The sequence below is a fragment of the Pseudomyrmex gracilis genome, unplaced genomic scaffold (assembly GCF_002006095.1).
Source record: "Pseudomyrmex gracilis isolate BER0280 unplaced genomic scaffold, ASM200609v1 scaffold_313, whole genome shotgun sequence".
NCBI classification, from domain to species: domain Eukaryota; kingdom Metazoa; phylum Arthropoda; class Insecta; order Hymenoptera; family Formicidae; genus Pseudomyrmex; species Pseudomyrmex gracilis.
In genome coordinates this window covers 126,381-147,018 of record NW_018020897.1, presented here as the reverse complement: position 1 = coordinate 147,018, position 20,638 = coordinate 126,381, and the positions used below count along the sequence as shown (strand labels likewise).

The 20,638-nt window shown below is 33.5% G+C and overlaps 5 protein-coding genes across 15 annotated transcripts; 4 read left to right on the top strand and 1 right to left on the bottom strand.

The window, feature by feature from the left end:
- Nucleotides 1–6: 6 nt before the first annotated feature.
- LOC109859994 lies at nt 7–1,755 on the top strand. Of its 4 annotated transcripts, none has more exons than XR_002250767.1 (4): nt 7–531; nt 729–813; nt 915–1,187; nt 1,440–1,755. XR_002250767.1 is itself a non-coding variant. In XM_020438794.1 (4 exons), exons 1-4 carry the CDS (start codon nt 368–370, stop codon nt 1,625–1,627), a joined length of 699 nt encoding a protein of 232 aa, XP_020294383.1. In that variant the 5' UTR covers nt 7–367; the 3' UTR covers nt 1,628–1,755. The 4 variants fall into 4 exon arrangements, 2 of the variants coding, with proteins under 2 accessions (XP_020294383.1, XP_020294380.1); XR_002250766.1 differs by having other exon boundaries at nt 905–1,187; XM_020438794.1 differs by having other exon boundaries at nt 926–1,187.
- Nucleotides 1,756–1,796: 41 nt separating this feature from the next.
- On the top strand, nt 1,797–3,286 carry LOC109859988. Its single transcript, XM_020438780.1, has 3 exons — nt 1,797–1,967; nt 2,048–2,215; nt 2,975–3,286. The coding sequence occupies exons 1-3, from the start codon at nt 1,913–1,915 to the stop codon at nt 3,142–3,144; spliced, it is 393 nt and encodes a 130-aa protein (XP_020294369.1). The 5' UTR covers nt 1,797–1,912; the 3' UTR covers nt 3,145–3,286.
- A 128-nt stretch (nt 3,287–3,414) lies between these two features.
- LOC109859987 (biogenesis of lysosome-related organelles complex 1 subunit 4) lies at nt 3,415–20,574 on the bottom strand. 7 transcript variants are annotated; one of them, XM_020438778.1, is made up of 5 exons: nt 20,452–20,574; nt 4,360–4,445; nt 4,205–4,276; nt 3,759–3,980; nt 3,415–3,646 (listed from the first exon to the last, which is right to left on the bottom strand). In XM_020438778.1, the coding sequence occupies exons 2-5, from the start codon at nt 4,396–4,398 to the stop codon at nt 3,554–3,556; spliced, it is 426 nt and encodes a 141-aa protein (XP_020294367.1). In that variant the 5' UTR covers nt 4,399–4,445; nt 20,452–20,574; the 3' UTR covers nt 3,415–3,553. The 7 variants fall into 7 exon arrangements, with proteins under 7 accessions (XP_020294367.1, XP_020294368.1, XP_020294366.1 ...); XM_020438779.1 differs by lacking the exon at nt 20,452–20,574 and adding an exon at nt 4,657–4,702; XM_020438777.1 differs by lacking the exon at nt 20,452–20,574 and adding an exon at nt 5,019–5,051 and having other exon boundaries at nt 3,418–3,646; nt 4,364–4,445.
- Nucleotides 5,431–7,874, top strand: LOC109859986 (protein artichoke-like). Of its 2 annotated transcripts, XR_002250765.1 has the most exons (4): nt 5,431–5,603; nt 5,868–7,318; nt 7,396–7,521; nt 7,811–7,874. XR_002250765.1 is itself a non-coding variant. In XM_020438771.1 (3 exons), exons 1-3 carry the CDS (start codon nt 5,601–5,603, stop codon nt 7,430–7,432), a joined length of 1,491 nt encoding a protein of 496 aa, XP_020294360.1. In that variant the 5' UTR covers nt 5,431–5,600; the 3' UTR covers nt 7,433–7,583. The 2 variants fall into 2 exon arrangements, 1 of the variants encoding a protein (XP_020294360.1); XM_020438771.1 differs by lacking the exon at nt 7,811–7,874 and having other exon boundaries at nt 7,396–7,583.
- Nucleotides 10,163–16,534, top strand: LOC109859985 (putative fatty acyl-CoA reductase CG5065). Its single transcript, XM_020438770.1, has 9 exons — nt 10,163–10,310; nt 12,954–13,163; nt 13,526–13,723; nt 13,900–14,096; nt 14,380–14,489; nt 14,579–14,774; nt 14,867–15,106; nt 15,202–15,459; nt 15,800–16,534. The coding sequence occupies exons 2-9, from the start codon at nt 12,963–12,965 to the stop codon at nt 15,960–15,962; spliced, it is 1,563 nt and encodes a 520-aa protein (XP_020294359.1). The 5' UTR covers nt 10,163–10,310; nt 12,954–12,962; the 3' UTR covers nt 15,963–16,534.
- Nucleotides 20,575–20,638: the final 64 nt, after the last annotated feature.

Below are 20,638 nucleotides of genomic sequence, written 5' to 3'. Positions count from 1 at the left end.
CTTCGGTGTTTTTACACCGATTTCTTCAGTTTATCAGTATTTTTAACGAACGTACAACTCCGTGGCTTGTACCCAAACCACGGTTTAGAACCTGTGTCACGATTCCTAAAGACTTAGAATGGCGTATGGACTAGCTTGAAACGGTCCTTTGAGCCATATATGCACCAAACCAAACCTACTCTGTGTTTGTTCGCAAATATCTATTCGTATTTGCCTCAAGTCAGAAAAAACATCACGTTCCGCTACAAAGTTAATTTTTTAACACCTTTAATTTTTGATACTGTGAATACTTTCTATATAAACAGCAACATTTATCAATATTATTTGCATGTGCTCGTAAACGCACAATGCGCGATGAAAGCATGATATGCATAATATTACTTGCATCATAATATTGATATGTAGCATTTATTTTACGTGCGTAATTTATGAAGCATTAAGATTTCTGAAAGCTTACACTGCCGGAGCATCTGCGATTGACGTATCAAAAAATCGTGCAATTACGCTAAACACTGATTTGATCAATAAAAGGTAAAATTTAGGTTATATTATCGTATTTTGTCTGCGTGTACATAAATATACGCATTGCGATACATAACTGCATAATAAACGCGTGTTACTTTATCGTTTTCTTCCTCAACGGAAGAAGTAAATTTTCTCGGCGTGCGGCCCTCCAATGTTTTTCTACATCCATGTAACTTTATTTCAAGTAGTTTGCTGTTTTTCAGTCATGAAAGAAATAATTATTCAGAAATTTATTCGCGATTCTGTTACCGTTCCATTCGGCAATTTGCGGCAAAGAAATTCACGGAGGTAAGAACAAGTATTTACGTGTACTTCAATTTTTCGCGATGAAGATTTCTACACGGATTACATAACAAGAAAATACTAAGTTTCACGCCAGTATTGTTAAGTTTTATCGTAGATAGACGTAATCGAGAATTCAATGGCGCAACAATATAAAAATTGCAAAAATAAGGGAAAATTATTTTTTCGCGCGAGTGAGAAAACTCATTGGCGAAAGTTGCTCAGTTGCAAGCGCAATTTTCGTGAGCGTGCTACCGCAAAACTTCGCATATCTAACCGGCTGCATCAAGCGATTATTGCGGCGAGAAGATCGGAATTGCGGAAGATGAGACGCGATGTTGCTAGAACGAATGACGAGTCGAATTATGACGAAGAAATAGGTATTTGTGAGAATGTCACAAGCGTGTCAAAAAATAAATAAATAAATAAAATTAAAACAAAAAAAGCTGTATGTACGCAAATGATGCAGAGACAGTTTATATTTATCGCCCTCTATTGTTCGTGAAATAATGATTGATTCCAGAAATATTATCACGTAACATGTAACTAAGCATAAAATTACACTCTGTTACAACATAAAAATATATACTTACATCTGTGTTTTCTGAGATGATTTTTTGCATTTTTTACAGATTTAAGTGCATGGGATAATTGGAGCAATTGGAGTCCATGTAGTGTTACCTGCGGACAAGGACGACAAGTTCGCTGGCGTCATTGCTTGGCGACACATTGTGTTCTAGGTCTGAAAAAAGCACAATTAAGAAGCTGTCGCTTGAAAAAATGCCAAGGTTTATTGGGTTGGCTCGGTATCAAATCGTGATCTCTAGTATGCAGCTGCAGTTAGTTTTTTCCAAATATGTTTTGATATATAAAAAACAAGTTTGAATATTATGTACATAAAAAACATGTATTAATTTTACTTTAGACAATAAATTGACTTTTAATATATGCTGTGTGTAGTAATGTGATATACCTTCTTTGGGGAACCAAAATTTGTGTTACACACTCAGTTTTATTGCACGCGAAATTGCGCAATTAATGCGCATTGAAGTTCGCTTCGATGTTTCCAATGTTTTTTACAAATTGATGATTGACAACCCTATCTATGTACAGAATTCGACTAATTCCTGTCTACTTAATTATATTCCTATTACTCATAGGTAATAATTTCGCTGATGTTTTTACAATTCAAAGTATATGCAGAAATTGTTATTCTTTTAATATGTGAGAAACACTTTAGTTTTAGCGTTTGGGAAAATTACAACAGATGTCGATAAAGCGTCGTCAAATGTAGAAAATAGTGTAAACGCATTAGAAACAAAATTAATTAGATCCCGACGTAAGATTTACAATACCGATCACGATGCCAATAACAACCGAGAAAATAACATTGGACCGCAACGAACTGGTAAACATACAAATTTCGAGGAATCATACAATCATGCAATTCATTCAGTTTCGCGCGCGAGTCTCAACTAAATGACCGGTTTGTGTAACGATATCGTAAAGACGAAGCGAGCAAAGAACAAGAGAAATAAACAAACAGTGAATGTGAATTGCAAACGCAATTCTGGCTTTCTCGAATGACCGGTTCGGAATTTTTGCTTTTTTGCGCGATCAAAATGTACCAAAACCTCTGGAATGAGATGGAAATTTCCACGAGAACTGGAAATTTCCAACGCATGCACATGTTGCACGTTGTAATTTTTTCAGTTCTCATCTGATGTGTATTGCGATCTGAGTATCGTTCTTTATTAATCTTTATAACTGCTACATTTTTATTCAACTCTCATGTAAAAATAATAGGTGAAAGGTGCAGTCTCGTGACACAAAGTAGCGGATGTGTATAAGAATGTTTGATTGAAATGCTTTATTTCCTCTCTCTCTCTCTCTGTCTCTCATGTGAATACCTCTTATACATTGAACCATAAATGAGTGAAAGGTATTATACAATCATTTGGGCAACAAGTGGAAATTTCCAATACAGACTGCTCGACTGGAAAGTGTTTTCGTTTTCAAAATGTCAATTGTTTTGCTGATTAAAACTTGTAACAGCTCTTTGTTTAAATTATTATTGTAGATTTTCTCTTTACAAAGTTGCAACATTAGACAAATCGAATGAGCGAACGTTATATTAGAAATGATTAGCGTAATGTTATTCCGACAGAAAGAAGCCGAAAGGAACCGAAGATATGGGATCAATGGGGCAACTGGTCGAAATGTAGCGTTACTTGCGGAATAGGAAAAATCACGAGATGGAGACATTGCATTAGCGGAAGTTGTTCTTTGGGGCAGAAGAAGGCTCAATTAAAAACCTGCACTTCCGCGGCGTGTTAGAACATTTTGTAAATGACGCGTGATTCAAATATAATAGCAGTATCATTATTATTCGTGAAAAAAAATGTTTCTAACTTTGCGAGTATTAATTACATGTCAATTCTTTAACTCTGATACAGGATACAGCAGAATTATTGCGAGATAATTTTGGAAGATTTAAAAGGACTGTGATAATTAATCTTGTACTAAACATCTTTTTTGCAGCTTAAAAATGTTAACAAAAAATATATTATATTTGTATTAAATTTGTGTAACACCACTCTTTTCTTGTTGGATGTAAAACTATAAATATTGCTGATTTTATTCATTTTTTTCTCTCTCCTTTAAGTTTGCATAAATACTTTTGCAACTTTAACAGGAAAGGAATATGTTATTAACACTTCTTTTTTTTGTTATCCCCATATATACTTTATTCTCTTTGAAAATAGTCATCAGATCTATAAATCATTGGCGATTTGTACATTGGCACTGTATTTGATGCAACAGGTTCCTGAGTTTTCTTCTGAAATAATAAAAAACATATTAATATAAATGTGCAAGTGCATAATTTTAAGACTTATTGCAGAACAAGTTGTTCAGCTGATAAGTTACTTATAATTTAATTGTTCACTTACAAAAAACAATAAAGGGTTCAGCATGCCAAATAATCTGTCGGATATGCCAAGCTCAGCTTCTGCCTTATCCACAGCAGCTTCTAATGTACTTAAATTCATGTTGGCCATTGCGACAACATGCTCCAATGCATCTATCCTTCTACGAAGACTAGTCATGCTATCCTTCATATGTTGCAGCTTTGGAAGATGTTGCTGCATACATTCCGAGCTGCCACTTTCCACCTTACATAAGACAAATATTTAAATAGACAAATAACAGAAACAACACACTGAAAGACAAACAAATTCCAAGAATTTAAACAAGGCTTTTGGTAGTCAAATATAAATGTTGATATAAGTATATATATATATATATAAAAAGTCTTTTATAAAAGTATGTGTGAGATAAAAAGAGACACAAAGAATGTGTAATGCTGAGTTTGTCTTTGCTACTTTAATTTGCTAACCATTGACACAATCGATTGAAACTCTTCCAGTCGTATTAGCGTATCCTCGATGATATCGCGAAAATTCTTCATCTGAAATATGTGTATGATTATCTTATGTACTACTTTGCATAAAAATGCAATGTGTGTAACAATATTATATTGACTTTGCATACTTGCCTGATTATCCCAGTCCACTTTTGCGTAAGTACCATAATCCTGAACAAGATGTTCGACCAACTCGGTTGTATGAGACGACATTCTTGCAAATAAAATAAACTTGTAATTTATTTATAGATAGTTCATTCGTATTGTTATAGATTATAGGTTAGGTTAGGTTATAAAATGCACACACAGAGTGCTATAATATTTGACGTATATTGACAATTATAATTTATCGATACACGAAATGTTAAAGTGCAATATTAAAAATCAAATCTGTGAAAATTCTTATGTTTTTCTTATATTTTCACTTTTTATTTATCTAGAAGACACAAACGTCAATTATAATACGTGTATATTGCGCGTGCGTTGCTGAAGATTCATTTTCGCGCGAAATATAACTTTATTATAATTAATAATTAAATGAAATTTAAACGCATAAGGTGTTTTATAATATTTTACAAAATAAACATTGGGCGCGCAAAATATAAAAAAATAATGAGCTTAATATGAACCCCTAATGAAGTTTTTATACTACACACATTCTTATACTACAAACTGTCTACTTATTTTTTAAATATAGCAATAATATAAACGATAAGTTTTTAAATAGATATAATTTTTGGATTTTATATATATATTTTATTTCTTATTTAAAATGATAATATTATACGTTTTCAATTTCTTATTTCTTGATTTTTCTCCCATTTCTGTCGAGTAATCCCAAACGATGTACTGAATCGAAGGAATTGTGAAAGAAGGATAAGATAAGTTATATCTTTTTTTATGAAGCAAGTATGGTACACTGCATTGAGAAAATTCGTAGATTGCAGGAATAGGCCACCTAATATATTGCCATGTTGTTGTCAATAAAGATTTTAATTGTTTGTCGGAGACGTTTTTATTTAAAAAATTCTATAAAAACATAACCGATTAAATCTTGGTTATATAATAAAAACACGTAGCAATACAAGAGCAACGTTCTGAGATTCCCTTGATGTAGTATACATCCTATCTCTTACTGTTACCTCATTCGTAAAAATAAATATAAATATCGATATACCGCGAAGAGGTGACAGAGGCTTCTTGAGGCACAAGAGTCACTTTGTGTGTAGCGCTCCTGCAAGGAATACATTTCGATCAAAGATTCCCGAAGATCGCTCCGAAGATCGCTTCGAAAGGAAACTAACACGCAAAAAAAAGAATTAAATACAACGAAAATTGCAAAATTTTCTGAAGAAATCATTGTGTTACAATGGTAAGTTACATTTTCTATTATTTCATGAAAAACTTAGATTTTACACACTTTACAGAAAAAGATAGTTTTACACTTTTTGCTTTTATAAAAAATGCATATTCATTATTATTTTTTATTGATTTTATATTAGTACTTTTTATATTTTTTTGGAATGAATATTTATTTCTATTTTTATCAGATCTTTAAGAATCAAACTCGTGTGCATATCATCAAGCTCGATTCTTTATCTCAATTCTAAAACAAATATTTACTACTTGTTTTCAGAAGTTCAACATCGCTACTTTTGCATTCGCAATTGCCTTCGTGATTCTCTTTTCTTGGTCCACTCAATCAGAGTCCAATGATCTTGACATCTATTCGAAACTTCAAAATTACGTGTTTGAATCGCTTCCGCAAGAACAATATAATTTATACAAGAACGATGTGATTTCATTAAACTTCTCAAACTCGGTGATCTCGCAGATAGGTCCCGATTTCATCACCAGCCCTCTAATTGAGAACCTTTATCTGTCAAATAATCACATTGAAACGATCGCACATGACGCTTTTAGGAAACTTCCTAATCTAACAAACTTATTTCTTTCTAACAACATGATCAATACGCCAAATAATCTGTTCAGTTTTGGGAATCATGAGAAACTAAAGATTATCATTATGAATAACGCAACTTCGAATTATCAAAAGTATCAGTCTACGTACATCCAAGAATATCCTAACTTAGAAATATTGTCTCTCCGTAATAATAATATTAACCAACTGAAATATTTAATGCAAGACCTTCAGTGTGGTTCTTATTCAACATATTGCCTACAAACTTTGCCACTTCCTAAATTGAAAATTCTAGATCTTTCTCAGAACTTATTAAAAAATTCCGAATTTGTGCAAATACTGCCAAATACTCTGGTTTACCTTGATCTTGATGGTAATAAGCTCAAGTCGTTTAAGTTGTACAAAAAAGGACAAAATCTAGTTACCTTAAACTTGAACAACAATCAGCTACATAGTGTATCATTGAATTGTCAAATTTTTCCGCATTACTATGTTTCATGTGTGGAGCTTGATAATCTGAAAAATTTACGTTATCTTTCTATTGCCAAAAATCAGATCAGAAATATTTATTCGGACGCTTTTAGAGATACAGACAAGTTGATATATTTAAATTTGTCTAGAAATGAAATAGAGAGTGAGAATCTAAATTCAGAGACGTTTGCGACGTTGCAACGTTTGCACACGCTCGATTTGAGTTTTAATCAGCTCGATAATGTGCCTGAAGTTTTGAATGAAATTCAAATCAGTATTTTGTCTCTACGTCACAACAAGATAGAGAAAATAGATTCGAACGCCTTCGTGCAGATGCCGAAGTTGACGACATTGTCATTGAAAGAAAATCATATCAATTGGATCGATAACAAAGCGTTCACCGATCTTTCCATCTTGGAGGAATTGGATCTGTCGGAAAACAAGTTGCATTATCTGCCGGAAAGATGGTGTGAATCTTTGATATCTTTGAAATACTTGGACTTGAGCGGCAATACCATCACTTCGCTGGAATCGTTGTCTTTAACAAATACAATACCACTGACGGAACTGAATCTCGCGATGAATCAGTTAGAGTATTTGAACATCAGATATTTCGAAGATCTGCCGCAGAATCTTACCGTTCACTTGGTGCAAGACTCGAATTTCACACGCCGATTGATGCAGACAGAGTTTACGTGAGATACATATTGTTCGAGACATTTGCAGCGCCTCAAAAATTGAGATGTCATTAATTAATTGATTTTTATTTCAGATACTATTTCTCGTGGCTCCGTACGGTTCTGATATAGTTCGTACAATAATTATACTGTACGAAACATTTCACTACGAACAGTTGTTAATCATGTCGGACTCCTTGCAGAAGTCACAAAATGTTCATGTAATTATTCTATCTCTTTTATTATTCAAATTAATAAATCAATAAAATATTCAAGATCAATATTCTAGATAAAAACAAGCAAAATGTCATCATTTCCTATTCTATAATTTTTGTATGTATATGAATAATTTATTAGTTGTGAAAGACGTTTTTAAATTTTTATAACTACAGACATTGTCCTTTAATTTTGACTTTAATTTTGTGGGATATATAAGTTTTTGACGAAAAAAATTGCTCAAAAACATTTGCGTTCGTAAAAATTCATTTTATATGTTTTCTATTATATAAGGTTTGCTTATCAACACGCGGTTTTGTACAAGTGCGCGCAGAAAAAGTGAGCGTCTTCAAAAGAATATTACGACGTTTCTACTTTCTTTCGGGAAAATCGACATGTTGCTTTCTGAGCTCGTTAAAATTAGCCAAACATACACGATCGGACAGGGATCAATTTGAAACTTATCGTTTTTCAACACAACACTGGTATGTGAAATTGCGCAGATCATTCATTAGCTCGCTGTTGAATAAATTTTTTATCTTGTTTTCACCAAAAATAAACAGCCGACATTACCGGTCTAACCAGGTGTGCACGTGACTAAACATCGTAAGAAGTCCGTAAGTGAATGTCGTTTTGTATTGATTAATCCTTGCATCATTTTCCTTGTGCGGTATCTTCATAAAAAATCGCACATCGTAAAACTAACGTTTGTTTTGAGTTTTATTATCTGCCTAATGGAATGTTTATTTTAAACATTTTATTATTATTATTGTCACTACACGTAATATACAATTACGTTAGAATTAATAACATAAGCAATTATCTTTCAAGCGAGATGAGTGACCATTTAATTTTGTGGAATAAAAATGCGCACAACGTACGTATGTGTATTTTACTATCAAACTACTTTTTAAAACTTATTCTTCTAACATTTATTCAGACTTACGTGTTAACAAATCATATAAAAATCGTGGTAACGATGACTAAAACCACGAGGAGGCTTTTTACACAAAAAATCGATAGCGATTGAATAATTAAGATTACATCAAAATAAACTATTACACAGTAAAAAATTGTGCGTCAAAATGTAGAACTTTTCTTGTGTTACGACGTTTTGATTATTACTTCAATGTAAAATTAACATAATACTGATATGTTATTATTTTTTTAATCTTTTCACGTGTCAAATTTATGTTAACTTCACAAATTAACATTTTTTGCATGTCATTTAAAAATGGAATATTGTTTAAGTGCTTTTAACACAATGATTTCAATTAATCTAGATGTCTTAAAGTCAATTTAACATACTTAAAAAAATTTTAAAAATCTGTGGCCACATTGTACAAACTAAAATGTTTTATTAACATTTCTTACGAGTTACTGTAACTATTGTTTTGTGCAGTTTTAATTATTTTATATGTAATTTTTACATCACGCTTACAGTCAAAATAACAAATATAAATGTAAAGTATTGTGTCAAGTATTTGACTTTACTAGTTTGTCAATAAGTGACTCACAACGAATAAGTTGTTTTAACTTACAATTTAGAGTGGACCTCCTGGGACATGCAAAAAATGTTAAAATTAACATTTTTTTTTTTACTGTGTAATGTTTTATGCAATAATCGTATGATAATTGCATTACAATCGTGTGAAAATTTAATAGCCTCAGCAAAGCTTTTATTATCTAATTTCTTAATCTCTTATAATCCGCTCCGTTTGCTTTTTACGTTCGGTAATAATGTTTATACGCATTTAGCCAAATAGATTGATCATCAATCACGGCGAAGAAACCGCGAGTACAGAATAATAAGTTTTGCCCGTTTAAATCCATTTTTCTTACGTAACCTTGTTATTAGTGTTCTACAAAGTTTTTTCCGTGCCGATCACAAAAGAATGGAAAAAAAGCAGTGAGAATTTTAAAATTCTTGGTTTTTTCAACATTTAATTTTAATTGCTAATTGAATTTTAATTATTTTTTTGCAGTGCTCACATGTATAATTTATTAAAATGTGACGACCTTGTTTGTATCAATTTATTAAGCAATGTTTTAGAATTTTAATTTTGCATATTATTTATTTTTGTTAGTCTCTCGGTTTTGTCAAAATAATGGTATGGTGACGTCTATATTAGAGGAATTCGTATATCGCGCTTGTTTAACAACGCGGTAATGGTTCGTGAATTCTTTATATAGAAACTGAGTGAGTGAGAGTAGAAAGAAACTGGCTCGTTGACTTTGTGTTCTTTCGACAGAGCACATATAGTGCTATGTAATGTGCGTCCTTTACATATAGAAGTTGTAATTATTGAGTCATCTTGTTCAGGCTCTTGACTATGGAAAACAACGCGGAATTTCGATTTTTTGTAAAATTAAATCAAAGCTTACTATACGTGTTATCTCGAATCTGCGGTAAGAAACATTTCGTAAGTGTATAGAGTGTGATTGTTTTCGCTCTAATTTGGCAAACTGGAATCTACAACTCCGAAATCGATTATCGCAATATCTGCGAAAATTGATACGAAGAAAAGAACAAGCGTTGAGGAAACGTCTCGACGGTTACAGTCACCTGGCAAGTGGGGAAAGAAGCAGAGAGAGAAAGAGAGAAAAAGAGAAAGACAGACTGGCGAGCGTTCTACAACAGTACAACTTTCAGGACGGATTACGAAGGAGCTCAGTAAGTTCGCGAGCACCGAACGCGCGCGAGTCCATTCTCTCATGTATAGAAAATAACAAAGCAAACAAAAACATCGCATTAATCGGCAAAGTGATCGACGAACACGTAAAGCATCGACAGGTAAACAATATTTTGTATTGTTTTCACATCGCGTCATTGCAACATGCAACGCGTATTTGCGGATAAATTTCGCGCGACCAAACGATTTCAAAATGAAATTTCAAATTTTTCGACTAATTCACGCGATCTCTCGAAGTTTTTCTCTTTAGATATTGACGCATTTTTTTTTGTTAAAGTGAGAGCAGAATGTTGTCATTTGAGTTTAATGCTTCCATCGCGATCTTTTGTCAAATGACTACTTTAATTTTTGCTGTTTCTTGTTAACAAATCGAAATATTAACGCGTACACTTGCTATGTTTTATTATCATCGTGTTGCGAATCACATTTTTATTGCACTGCAATTTTCTAAACATAAGTGTTTTGATTCACTTTTTTAGTTTTCTAATTTGTAAATTGATGGAAAAGAGAAAACACACAGTTTTCTATTTTCTCCTCATTTTATCTCTGCGTTGTATATTTGTATTATTGCAATTTTCCCCATTATTTGCGGATGCATTCTCTACTTCTGTTTAACAATTATCTCTACGTGAGTGCACAAAAGTAGCCGCGTTTTATTTCAATATATCCTCAGTGAGACACACACAGGTCGTTGTTTGCTAAGTAAACTATCGTTACGCTAACAAATTCTAATAAAGAGCATGACGCAATTATATTACATGTGTGCGCGAAGCATTAACAAAGGCATGCGCCTTTTTTGGTCGATCAAGATTTACAAATACCATAAAAACTTGCGTTGTCATTTTAAAATGTTTTTTGTTGTAATGTTTATATTACATAACAAGATATAATATAACACAACTCTCAAATAATAACGTTTACACTTTTACTAATTTGTGAAATTCACCATTAATTTATGTTGTTTTATAATATAATTGTATAATATAATCGAATAAAAATATTTTAGAAAATTATTTTTGATTGAATGAAAACACGTTTTGTCTTGCGACAAAAATGTTAAAAAGAAAGCGACAAATTTTGGAAAAATCGTTTCAACACTCATACGATTAAAACAATATTGTAACAGCTTTATTTGTCGCGGCGCGATCTTGCTCATTCTTGTTAATTTAATTTCGTTCACGAAAAGAACGCGAGCTATTACCGCGCGCACGCACGACAATGTTACGACCGATTACACACAAATCCGATATTTGTGAATGAACTAAACTTTATATTAATTACATCTACAACATTGTGATTTTCGATTTTGCAATTACGTTAGCGATTTCAATTAATAAAAAAGATATCCGATTAATAAACATGTACGTCATATTTATATAAGTGGCCTAATTATATAGTGACAAGAATATGCATAGTCAAAAAAAGAAAAGTCAATAGATCATCTGTTAATATCTTCCTGTTGCCTTCGAAACATAATAACGCAGCCGCATATAAATTTCAGTTTATTAACGAGTTCAGTTTTATAATATCTTAACATATAAACAAAAATTTTGATAAATGCAATTAAAAAATTAAAGCGGTTAAATCAATAACTGTTTATGTCTTTGATGTCGTTATAGTAAAACAATGCGTGCGACACGCATGTAAATTTGCTTCAATTAATCTTAGACGTATTTATATAAAAAAAAAATGCACGCGCGTACGTGTTATTGATTTTAAATTTGCATTATGTCAAACAATTCTGAGAATCATTTAAATAAAGATCACAGTCAAAACAATTAAACGGGCGTTGTGTTCAAATTGATATATTGCAAAATTTTTATGAGTAGTTACAAAGCGTTAGCAGTCCATATAGTTTTTTTTTTTTTTTTTTTTTTTGGCAATCATTCCAAACACAGTAATCATTCCATTAGTGTTTCTTTTTTTATTGATTTTTTGAGTTTTATTGCCCAAAATATTTAGTCAAGTTTCGAATTTTTTTTATTACGTTTCAGCTTTGAATTCTTCAATCGTGAGTTAATGTTATCGCTGCATTTTCGCAACGACGTTTGCAAAATTTTAATACACACATCGAAATATTTCGAAAGATTTGAATTCTTTTGAAATAGAAGTAAAAGCAGTTACATGTTTCGGACCAGCATGTACGAAGATACATTTTGATCATCGCTCATGCACGATCATCTGTATTTATCACCACCATCATATAGTCTACGAATATCTGCATCTGAACAACAATCCGTTCAGATATTTGTCATCGACAAACCTCAAGATCTATTGACAAAGTTTTCTCGATAATAAAAAGAACTACTTCGGCAATTTGATATCGAGATACTTTTACTTCTCGAATTACAAAAAATTGGTTCACAATTTATTGAATCCGCCAATTGATTTGCCTTTCACTGATTTTCTCTTCTCTTCGCGCGATTTCTGCCCAACGATTTGCGTCGCTCATAACAGTAATTATGCGCGCGATAAAATAATAGACTGCAAGAGTGATTTTGCGAAAATTTGATTCCGTAGACAAAATGTAAGTCTTGAACACACGACGCGCGCTATTCCCGCGCGTAGTTATGACGATCGCAATACAAAGTTTAAAGATTGCGCCGTAAATTAAATTTATGCGATTTCCTTACCGCGTAAAACAATTTTAGGTAAAATCATCAATTGCTCAATCTCTATTTTTTTCTCTTTTGTTTTGTCTCTCGCCGATTGTTAACTTTCTATAAATTTCCTTGACATTTCAGCGCCTGACCATGAACGACTCCAAGTCCGAAATACAATCTTTTTACAAGGACAAAACTATTTTTATTACCGGAGCGTCTGGTTTCATGGGCAAGGTTCTCATGGAAAAGTTACTCTACCGCTGCTCCGATCTCGACAAAATGTACATACTCATACGGGGCAAGAAAGGTCGCACTTTCGACTTGCGGCTCGAGGATATATTCAACTTGCCCGTAAGAACATCATATACGCATTACACTGCATCTTGTTGTGTAAGATGACGGTGCGATACATCAAGACTTTTTGTAAATTCCGCACGACACGTGCATTAATCTATTTTTTGCAATTTTCCGCAACTTTTTAGACTAAAGAAACATTAATTTAAGATTTTATATATATATATATATATATATATATATATTATTTGATACATATAATTTACTTGCTTATTGTTTAATTTTAACACAAAAGCGCGCGAAAATATAAGAATTGTGATTATTAAAGGAGAAAGCAACATTTGCGAGTAAAATAAAAGTTACAGAAAATTATATTTCGTAAAATTTTAGCAATTAGATCTTTCGCTGTTTTTCCGCAGCTGTTTCAAAGACTATCGAAAGAGAAGCCTCATATGTTTAAGAAGGTGATACCACTGAACGGCGACATATTGTCAGATAATTTGGGTCTTACTGAGGAGCAGCGCGAGTGTCTGATAAACGAGGTGCACGTGACGTTTCATTGCGCGGCAAGTCTGAGATTGGAAGCAAAACTCAAGGATGCGATCGAGATGAACACGGTAAGATGTTATAAAAAGACGAAAAAATCGTGTTCATGTTGTTCTTTTTGATCAGAATTGCATGTATATACAATGGAACCAATAAATTTTTATTTGATAATTTCTACGTAACTTTTAGCTTTAAAATTTCAATATTTTCCGTGAAAAAAATGTGTATATTCGATTTGTTCTTCAAGATCGGTACGAAAAGGGTATTGGATTTGGCAAAGCAGATGAAGCGTTTGGTTTGTTTCATGCATCTTAGCACGGCTTTCTGTCACGTCGATCAGGAGGAACTTGGCGAATGTATTTTCGATCCTCCTCATGATCCTCACGAAATTATGAAGCTCGTTCAGTGGATGGACGAGGAAACTCTCGATCTTATCACGCCAAAGTAATTAATTAATACTTAAATGTTATTATTAATATATGTATTAGCTGATGTTATAAGATGCTAAAAATAGATAAAGATGATTGATGATTGATGATTAATAGGCAAGTATAAAATTGTATTTTTTGTTAGAATTTTAGGAATGCTTAGGAAATTGAAATTCACAACGTTAATTTTAGTTTACATTCAGAATAACGCAAGTATAAAAACGAAAAACGCATTTCAGTTTATAAATAAAAATAATATGCCAAGTATAATTATTTACAGTATATTTTTTCAATTATAGATTACTGCATCCGCATCCAAATTGTTACACGTACTCGAAACGTCTTGCTGAAACACTGGTGGCCAATGAATATCCTAATCTACCTTGTTGTATCGCTAGACCGGCTATCGGTAATAATTTCAATTACTGATTGCAATAATATTTCACAAAAGAAGACATAAAGAGAGAATCAATTCTAAAACCATCTCGCTGCGCGCAGTGTGTCCTTCGTATGAAGAACCTATGCCTGGATGGGTGGACAACCTGAACGGACCTACAGGATTGCTAGTTGGCGCGGGCAAAGGTGTTATCCGATCGATGTACTGCAAAGCCAATTACAACGCCGAAGTTATCCCGGTTGACTTCGCAATTAATGCTTTGATCGTAAATGCGTGGAAAGTCGCCACGCAAGAAAAGTACGTATTGTTGTTTTCATTTTGCATCGAATCGCATTTTGATGTTTTTGCATTGTTTCATAAATAATTTTATAAATGTTATCTGTTGTTAGAATGAAAACTATACCGACGTTCAACCTGACGCAAAACAATATAAAACAGATTACGTGGGGGGAGGTACTGGAGAAAGGCAGGGCAATTATTTACGATTATCCTTTCGAAGGACAGGTCTGGTATCCGGATGGAGATATACGTAGCAGCAAATTGATACACAATTTGTTCGTCTTTTTTTTCCACATTATCCCCGCATATCTAATCGACTTTCTGATGTTGATATTACGGCAAAAAAGATTGTACGTTTATTATATGTTTTTTTTATATTTTTCTGTCTCTTTCTCATTGTCAGAACTTTATTTTTGTTTCTTCTTTGTTTTGTGTCTTCGAACAGTATGGTCCGACTTCAGAAGCGAATTTCAGTCGGTCTCGAGATGCTGCAATATTTCACCACAAGAAACTGGGTGTTTCACAATCGGAATCTATATGTTACTCATAACTCAATGACGCCAACGGATCAAAAACTGTTTCCTGTCATAACTTTTGACGTGGATGTGAAGGAATACTTCAAGAACGTCATTCTCGGTACGCGGCAGTATTGTATGAAAGAGGATCTAAGCACTTTGCCGCAAGCACGTCGCCATCAAAAGATGTGAGTAGCTTATTTATCTTAATTAACGTCAATTAATCACGTCAATCGATGATCCGAATAAAATCCATTTGATCGCTCACGCAAGAAAGATACATGATCAAATAGATATTTAATTAAAACGATCAAATTTGATATTTTTGAAGTATCGAAAGAGAAATCAAACATGTTTTCGATTTTTAAATGAAATGAGTAATAGCGTGATGCAAAAATTTTAACATTATTTGGACTGTGTCTCTTGTTCAAACACATGCTTTCTCTTCGAACTATGCACACTTTTGTGTCTTCTCATTTTTTTTATTCCCACATTGTTTATGTGCGACGCGCGGCGTGTTGTTTTCAGAATGTACATCATCCACATCACGTCGATATATCTATTCTACTTCGGCGTGCTGTACTTTATCTATAACAGAAGTGACACTCTGCGATTCTTCCTGGATTACATCACCGAGTTAATGAAATCGCTGCCACTTATAGGCACACTGGTCGAGAAAGTGCATCTATGAGGTGCTCATTCAGCCTCCGTGATTTATTGCGCTATGCAGATGTATGTAATAATTTGCAGACGAGACGGTAATGATTCTTCTTCGTTGTTTGTTGAGAGTGACTTGTTCCAGATGAATCCTGTATAATTTATGTTAATTACGAGGTGGAAGGCAAATATTTCCTAATATATTCCCGATAACTGTCGATATTAGTTGTTATTTTGTCACGTAGAGGTTGTGGGCGTTTTCTCTCTAAAATCGAGCTTACACACTTTGGTTTTAGAAATCTTCAATAACTTTGCTCGAAAAATAAACATGTGCGTGACAATAAATATGACTTTATATGTTATGTGAGTCAACATTTGCTAGAATAGATTTAATACGTGTGTAGGAAGGAACACGTCTCTTTTTTCACACATCTCTGAGAGAAAGAGGGAGACGTGTGAAAACATTTATTGGATTTTACTAACTTTTTCTCGTAGCGTTAAGATATTCCTTCTACTTTAACATTTACATTGCCAATTGATTTAATATACTGTGAAATGAATGAAGATACATATATTTTATACAAACTAAAATTGATGAATAAAATTGTAGTTTATTGAAATAAAATTCTAGTTCAGATTATCGCCCATCAATCCTCAAAAAACTCCTCGTTGCAATTTTTTCTTTTAATATGTACATTTTATGTAATATTTTTCATCGAGATTGCTTGCGACACACACGGTTGATATCAATAATGATGGACTTGATTCTTTCGACACATCAACGTCCAATTCAATTTGATTCAACTTCCGCGGATACGACTCTCAGGTAGGTACTTCCGACTTCAATCGATAGGTTTTCTTAGAACGCAAAGAGATGTCGTCTTCGCAACTGCGCACACACACAGTACCGTATTTATATTTGTACAGGATCTTGTGCATACTCAGACCGTGTGAAAAATAATCAGACGTCGGACTAAGTATTGATGATAGTCCTTGACAACTGCACCTGACTTGCTAAATATTTATAAAATTATCATAGAGAGAAGAAAGAGAAAACAAGTAAGAGAGTTTGTGTTTCTCTCTTTAAAAGAAAAGAATCGACTTGAAATTTTATTTTCGTGCTGTGCAAAGAATCAAAATATCGCGCAAAAATAGTGTACTTTATACCTTCCTCTTGTAGAACGGCTACAAACAAAGTCCGACATTATGCAACGAAGCTGCTTTGCGCAAAGGTACGTTGGTAATATGTGATAACAAATGGTTGCCGTAGTTCTGGCATATGTGTAAAGTAAAATTTATGAATAGTCGATTATACACGGAAATTTACGAGCTCGTAAATGAACTTTATGATGAACACATACCGTGGGAAATTGCGTGCAGAAATTACAGAAGAGAAAAGTAGATTTGTACTGCTCGTTAAATTCCACCAAGTTGCAAAAGCAACAAGAACATTCTGCGATATTATCTGCGATTTTGCTTAATCGGAACAGAGTCGTCAAATTTACGTTTAAATGTTTTATTATTATTATTATTAAATTAAATTTTATTATTATTATTAGTATAGTATTAATAGTTAAATTTTATTATTATTATTATTATTATTCAAAACTTAATACATTGCACATATAGTATATTTTTCACGAGTTAATTTATGAAAGGATGGAAAGTACATAAATTGTAATAACCAGAAACGTAATATCCGACACTTCAAAGTAGGCGTAAGTTGTTCCTTTACCTACCACAAGTTGAAATGGCCAGAGTCCACTTTCTATTTCTTGCACGGACTTACTGAGCGTATAAGAAACATGTACGATCTCACGAAAGTGTATACACTGATGTCAGTTATAATTATATGTGTGAGTAAATTGAGTTGCTTAATGTGTTTCGATTTAAAATAACACATACACATGTACGAAACAATGTATATGTACGCAAATATATACATTATGTATTTATATACGTGTACATCATCACATGTTACGTGATGATTTATTCGAGAAATATGTGTGAAAGAGATTCAGAACGCTAAATTGCAAAATCTAAAACACGTGAAAAATCTGCGACGCGAAACTTTCTCGGAGTTGTCCAATTAAACAGGAAAATTGATCACAAATTAGTCAAAACAATCTCGATTAAAACTCAACGGCGGAGTCATTTAAAAGAACGAGAGAAAAGCAACAGTTGCTAGTTCCGTATAATATGGAGGGATGGCGCTGAGAAATTCCCAGCCAACCCCCGTTTCATTATTGATCCACCCCCGCGCGCGCGTTTCTTTCGTATAAGCAACCTCGCCGGCTGGTAGGTCGACGTACAGCACGAGATCTCATCTCCCTCGTTGCGTTCCGATCTTGTTTCGCTGTGACCGCATCGCAAATTATACTTATTTCAGCGAACCGCGTAGGCGCGGAGATCGACGAGAAGTCCCGAGGGATATCTTTTTACGCGGTTCTTGCTTTCACTATAAAGGGATGTCTCATCGGATGACTTGTCTTCAAAATTCCCTTAAACACAATCTTGTAAAATGTTACTTCGTACTTTTCCTTTACGTGAAAAGCCTTTTAAATTGAAAAAAATCTCGTCACGTATCGTGCCGTATTGCGAAGAGCGTAATTGGGGGATAGGCGTGATAAATGTAACAACGTTATCCGGGAGAGAAGTCCCGCGCGATTAAAACCTCGTGAAAAATGTAGATATCGGCCTTCTGAAAGAAAATCCGGAACCAAGGAAGTCTCAGAGGAACAAAAAAAACATGCTTAAATAAATAATATACTCGAAAAAGAAACAGGACGCTTCTTTGCGACAATTATCAGACAGTCGCATTGTCTGAGAAAAGAAGATGTCAAACTCAAGGATTCGAGATATCGAAATCCCGTTCTCTTGGGAAACCGAGATATCCAAGGTACTGAAAAATTTCCGGAGCTTGGAAACACAGGTTTTATACTCGCGATCTGTCAAACTTTTAACGCTTCAAAAAGCGAAGCTTGACAAATGCGACAAAACTTGCTTAAACCGATAGTTTTTGTGTGAAAAAATTGAGGACGTGACATTACATCCGTAAAAAATAACAACGCAGCAGCAAGTCGAGTTGCACGCGAATGCATTTTCTTTTATCTGAGATCGTCGTCTGAATTTTTCATTTGTTTTTCACATAATCGAGTTAAAAATAATTTATCAACATCGCTCAATCGCGATGATTGCGAACGAGAAAATTATCCGCAAAACCATCAGAATATATGTACGTAACTTTTTACACAAATTACGTTACTATTCGTTATTTCGATTTTTACTCGTGAAATTCGAGATGCAAATGAAGCAATCAAAATAGTTTCAAAAAAGGAATGACAAACCTCACGTATTTCACATGAAATTGTTTTGCGTTTGCAAATTTAAATTTCAATTCGGAAATTATTTTCACTTCGTGTTAAATCCATTGATACACGTGTTTGATCAAATAAATTACGTACTCAGTTCTTCCTATGAACAATCGTCTAACACGACCTCTTGACATTTATGTCGGCGCATTGCTTCGCTACTTTCTCGTGTGATATATTATACATCCGATTGAAAAACACTTTTCTGTAATTCTTTTACAAATGGTTCGTGTTTCTTACGGTAAACCTGGCTGAAGTAACCCCTCTGACCTTTCACATTTATATTTTCACATGTATCAAATGGAGAGAAAGCGCTACATGTAAATATATAGTGCACAATAAAAAAACATCAAATGAAATTTTAATCTTTCTTGCACTGTGTGCGGCGAAAAAATAGTTGGTGAAAAATTTCAGATCTATCTCAAATATTTAGATTTTTGCCATTACGATAAAAATATAGTTAATATAATTTGCAGTATGAGGCGGTCGATCGAGCACATATAATTAAAAAAAAGAGCAAATTGTTGGTTCGACAATCTCATGTGTGTGTGTGTCCTATATTTTTGTGATGTTTGTAAAGCAAAATATTTTCTCTTCGTATTTTCGTTTTTATTTTTTTACGCCACTTTCTTACTTTTTGCAGGAACATATTTGTAGAAGAATTGGATATAAGAAAAGTTAGATGAAGTTTTGTAGCTCTCTCTAAGCGTCTTTCACAATATTGAGGGAAAAGGATTATTATATGATATACGATATATCTATATTATACATCTCTTTGATCTGAAACATATTATTGAGGTTTCTGTCTATACTTAGAGGAATATGTGAAATATTTATTAGAATATTTTTATTTTAATTACACATTTTTTATGTTTTTACTAGTGTTAGGGGCGAATGGAACTACGTGAGTCTCTAAGATTATCAATAGTAGTTTTACTAGTGTTACATGTAACAATATTATCATTTGCAACACAAATATCTGTGTTGAATTACAGAAACATTCGAACCTCTTTCATTAAATTTTTCATTAAAAATTGTATTTTTGTGTAATTAGTTTTCATTATTGCAAAAATATTAGTTTTAGACATTACTCTATTTTCCCGCGTCCGCGTTAGTAATTCTCGCACCACTCGTGATGCGTCTCGAACCTACCTTGTTTTTCTCTCAATTTCCGCTTGGTTTTGCGCCAAGTCAGGAAAATCTCTCGCCGGGATGCACCTGTCGCTCGGGGCGATGATTCCAGATGAGCACGAGAGTTTGTACGTCACCCATTAATGACTCGTTCGCGTAACGTGACTGTTCCGAGCGGGTGGCGGCCGCCGCCACACGCATGCATCGA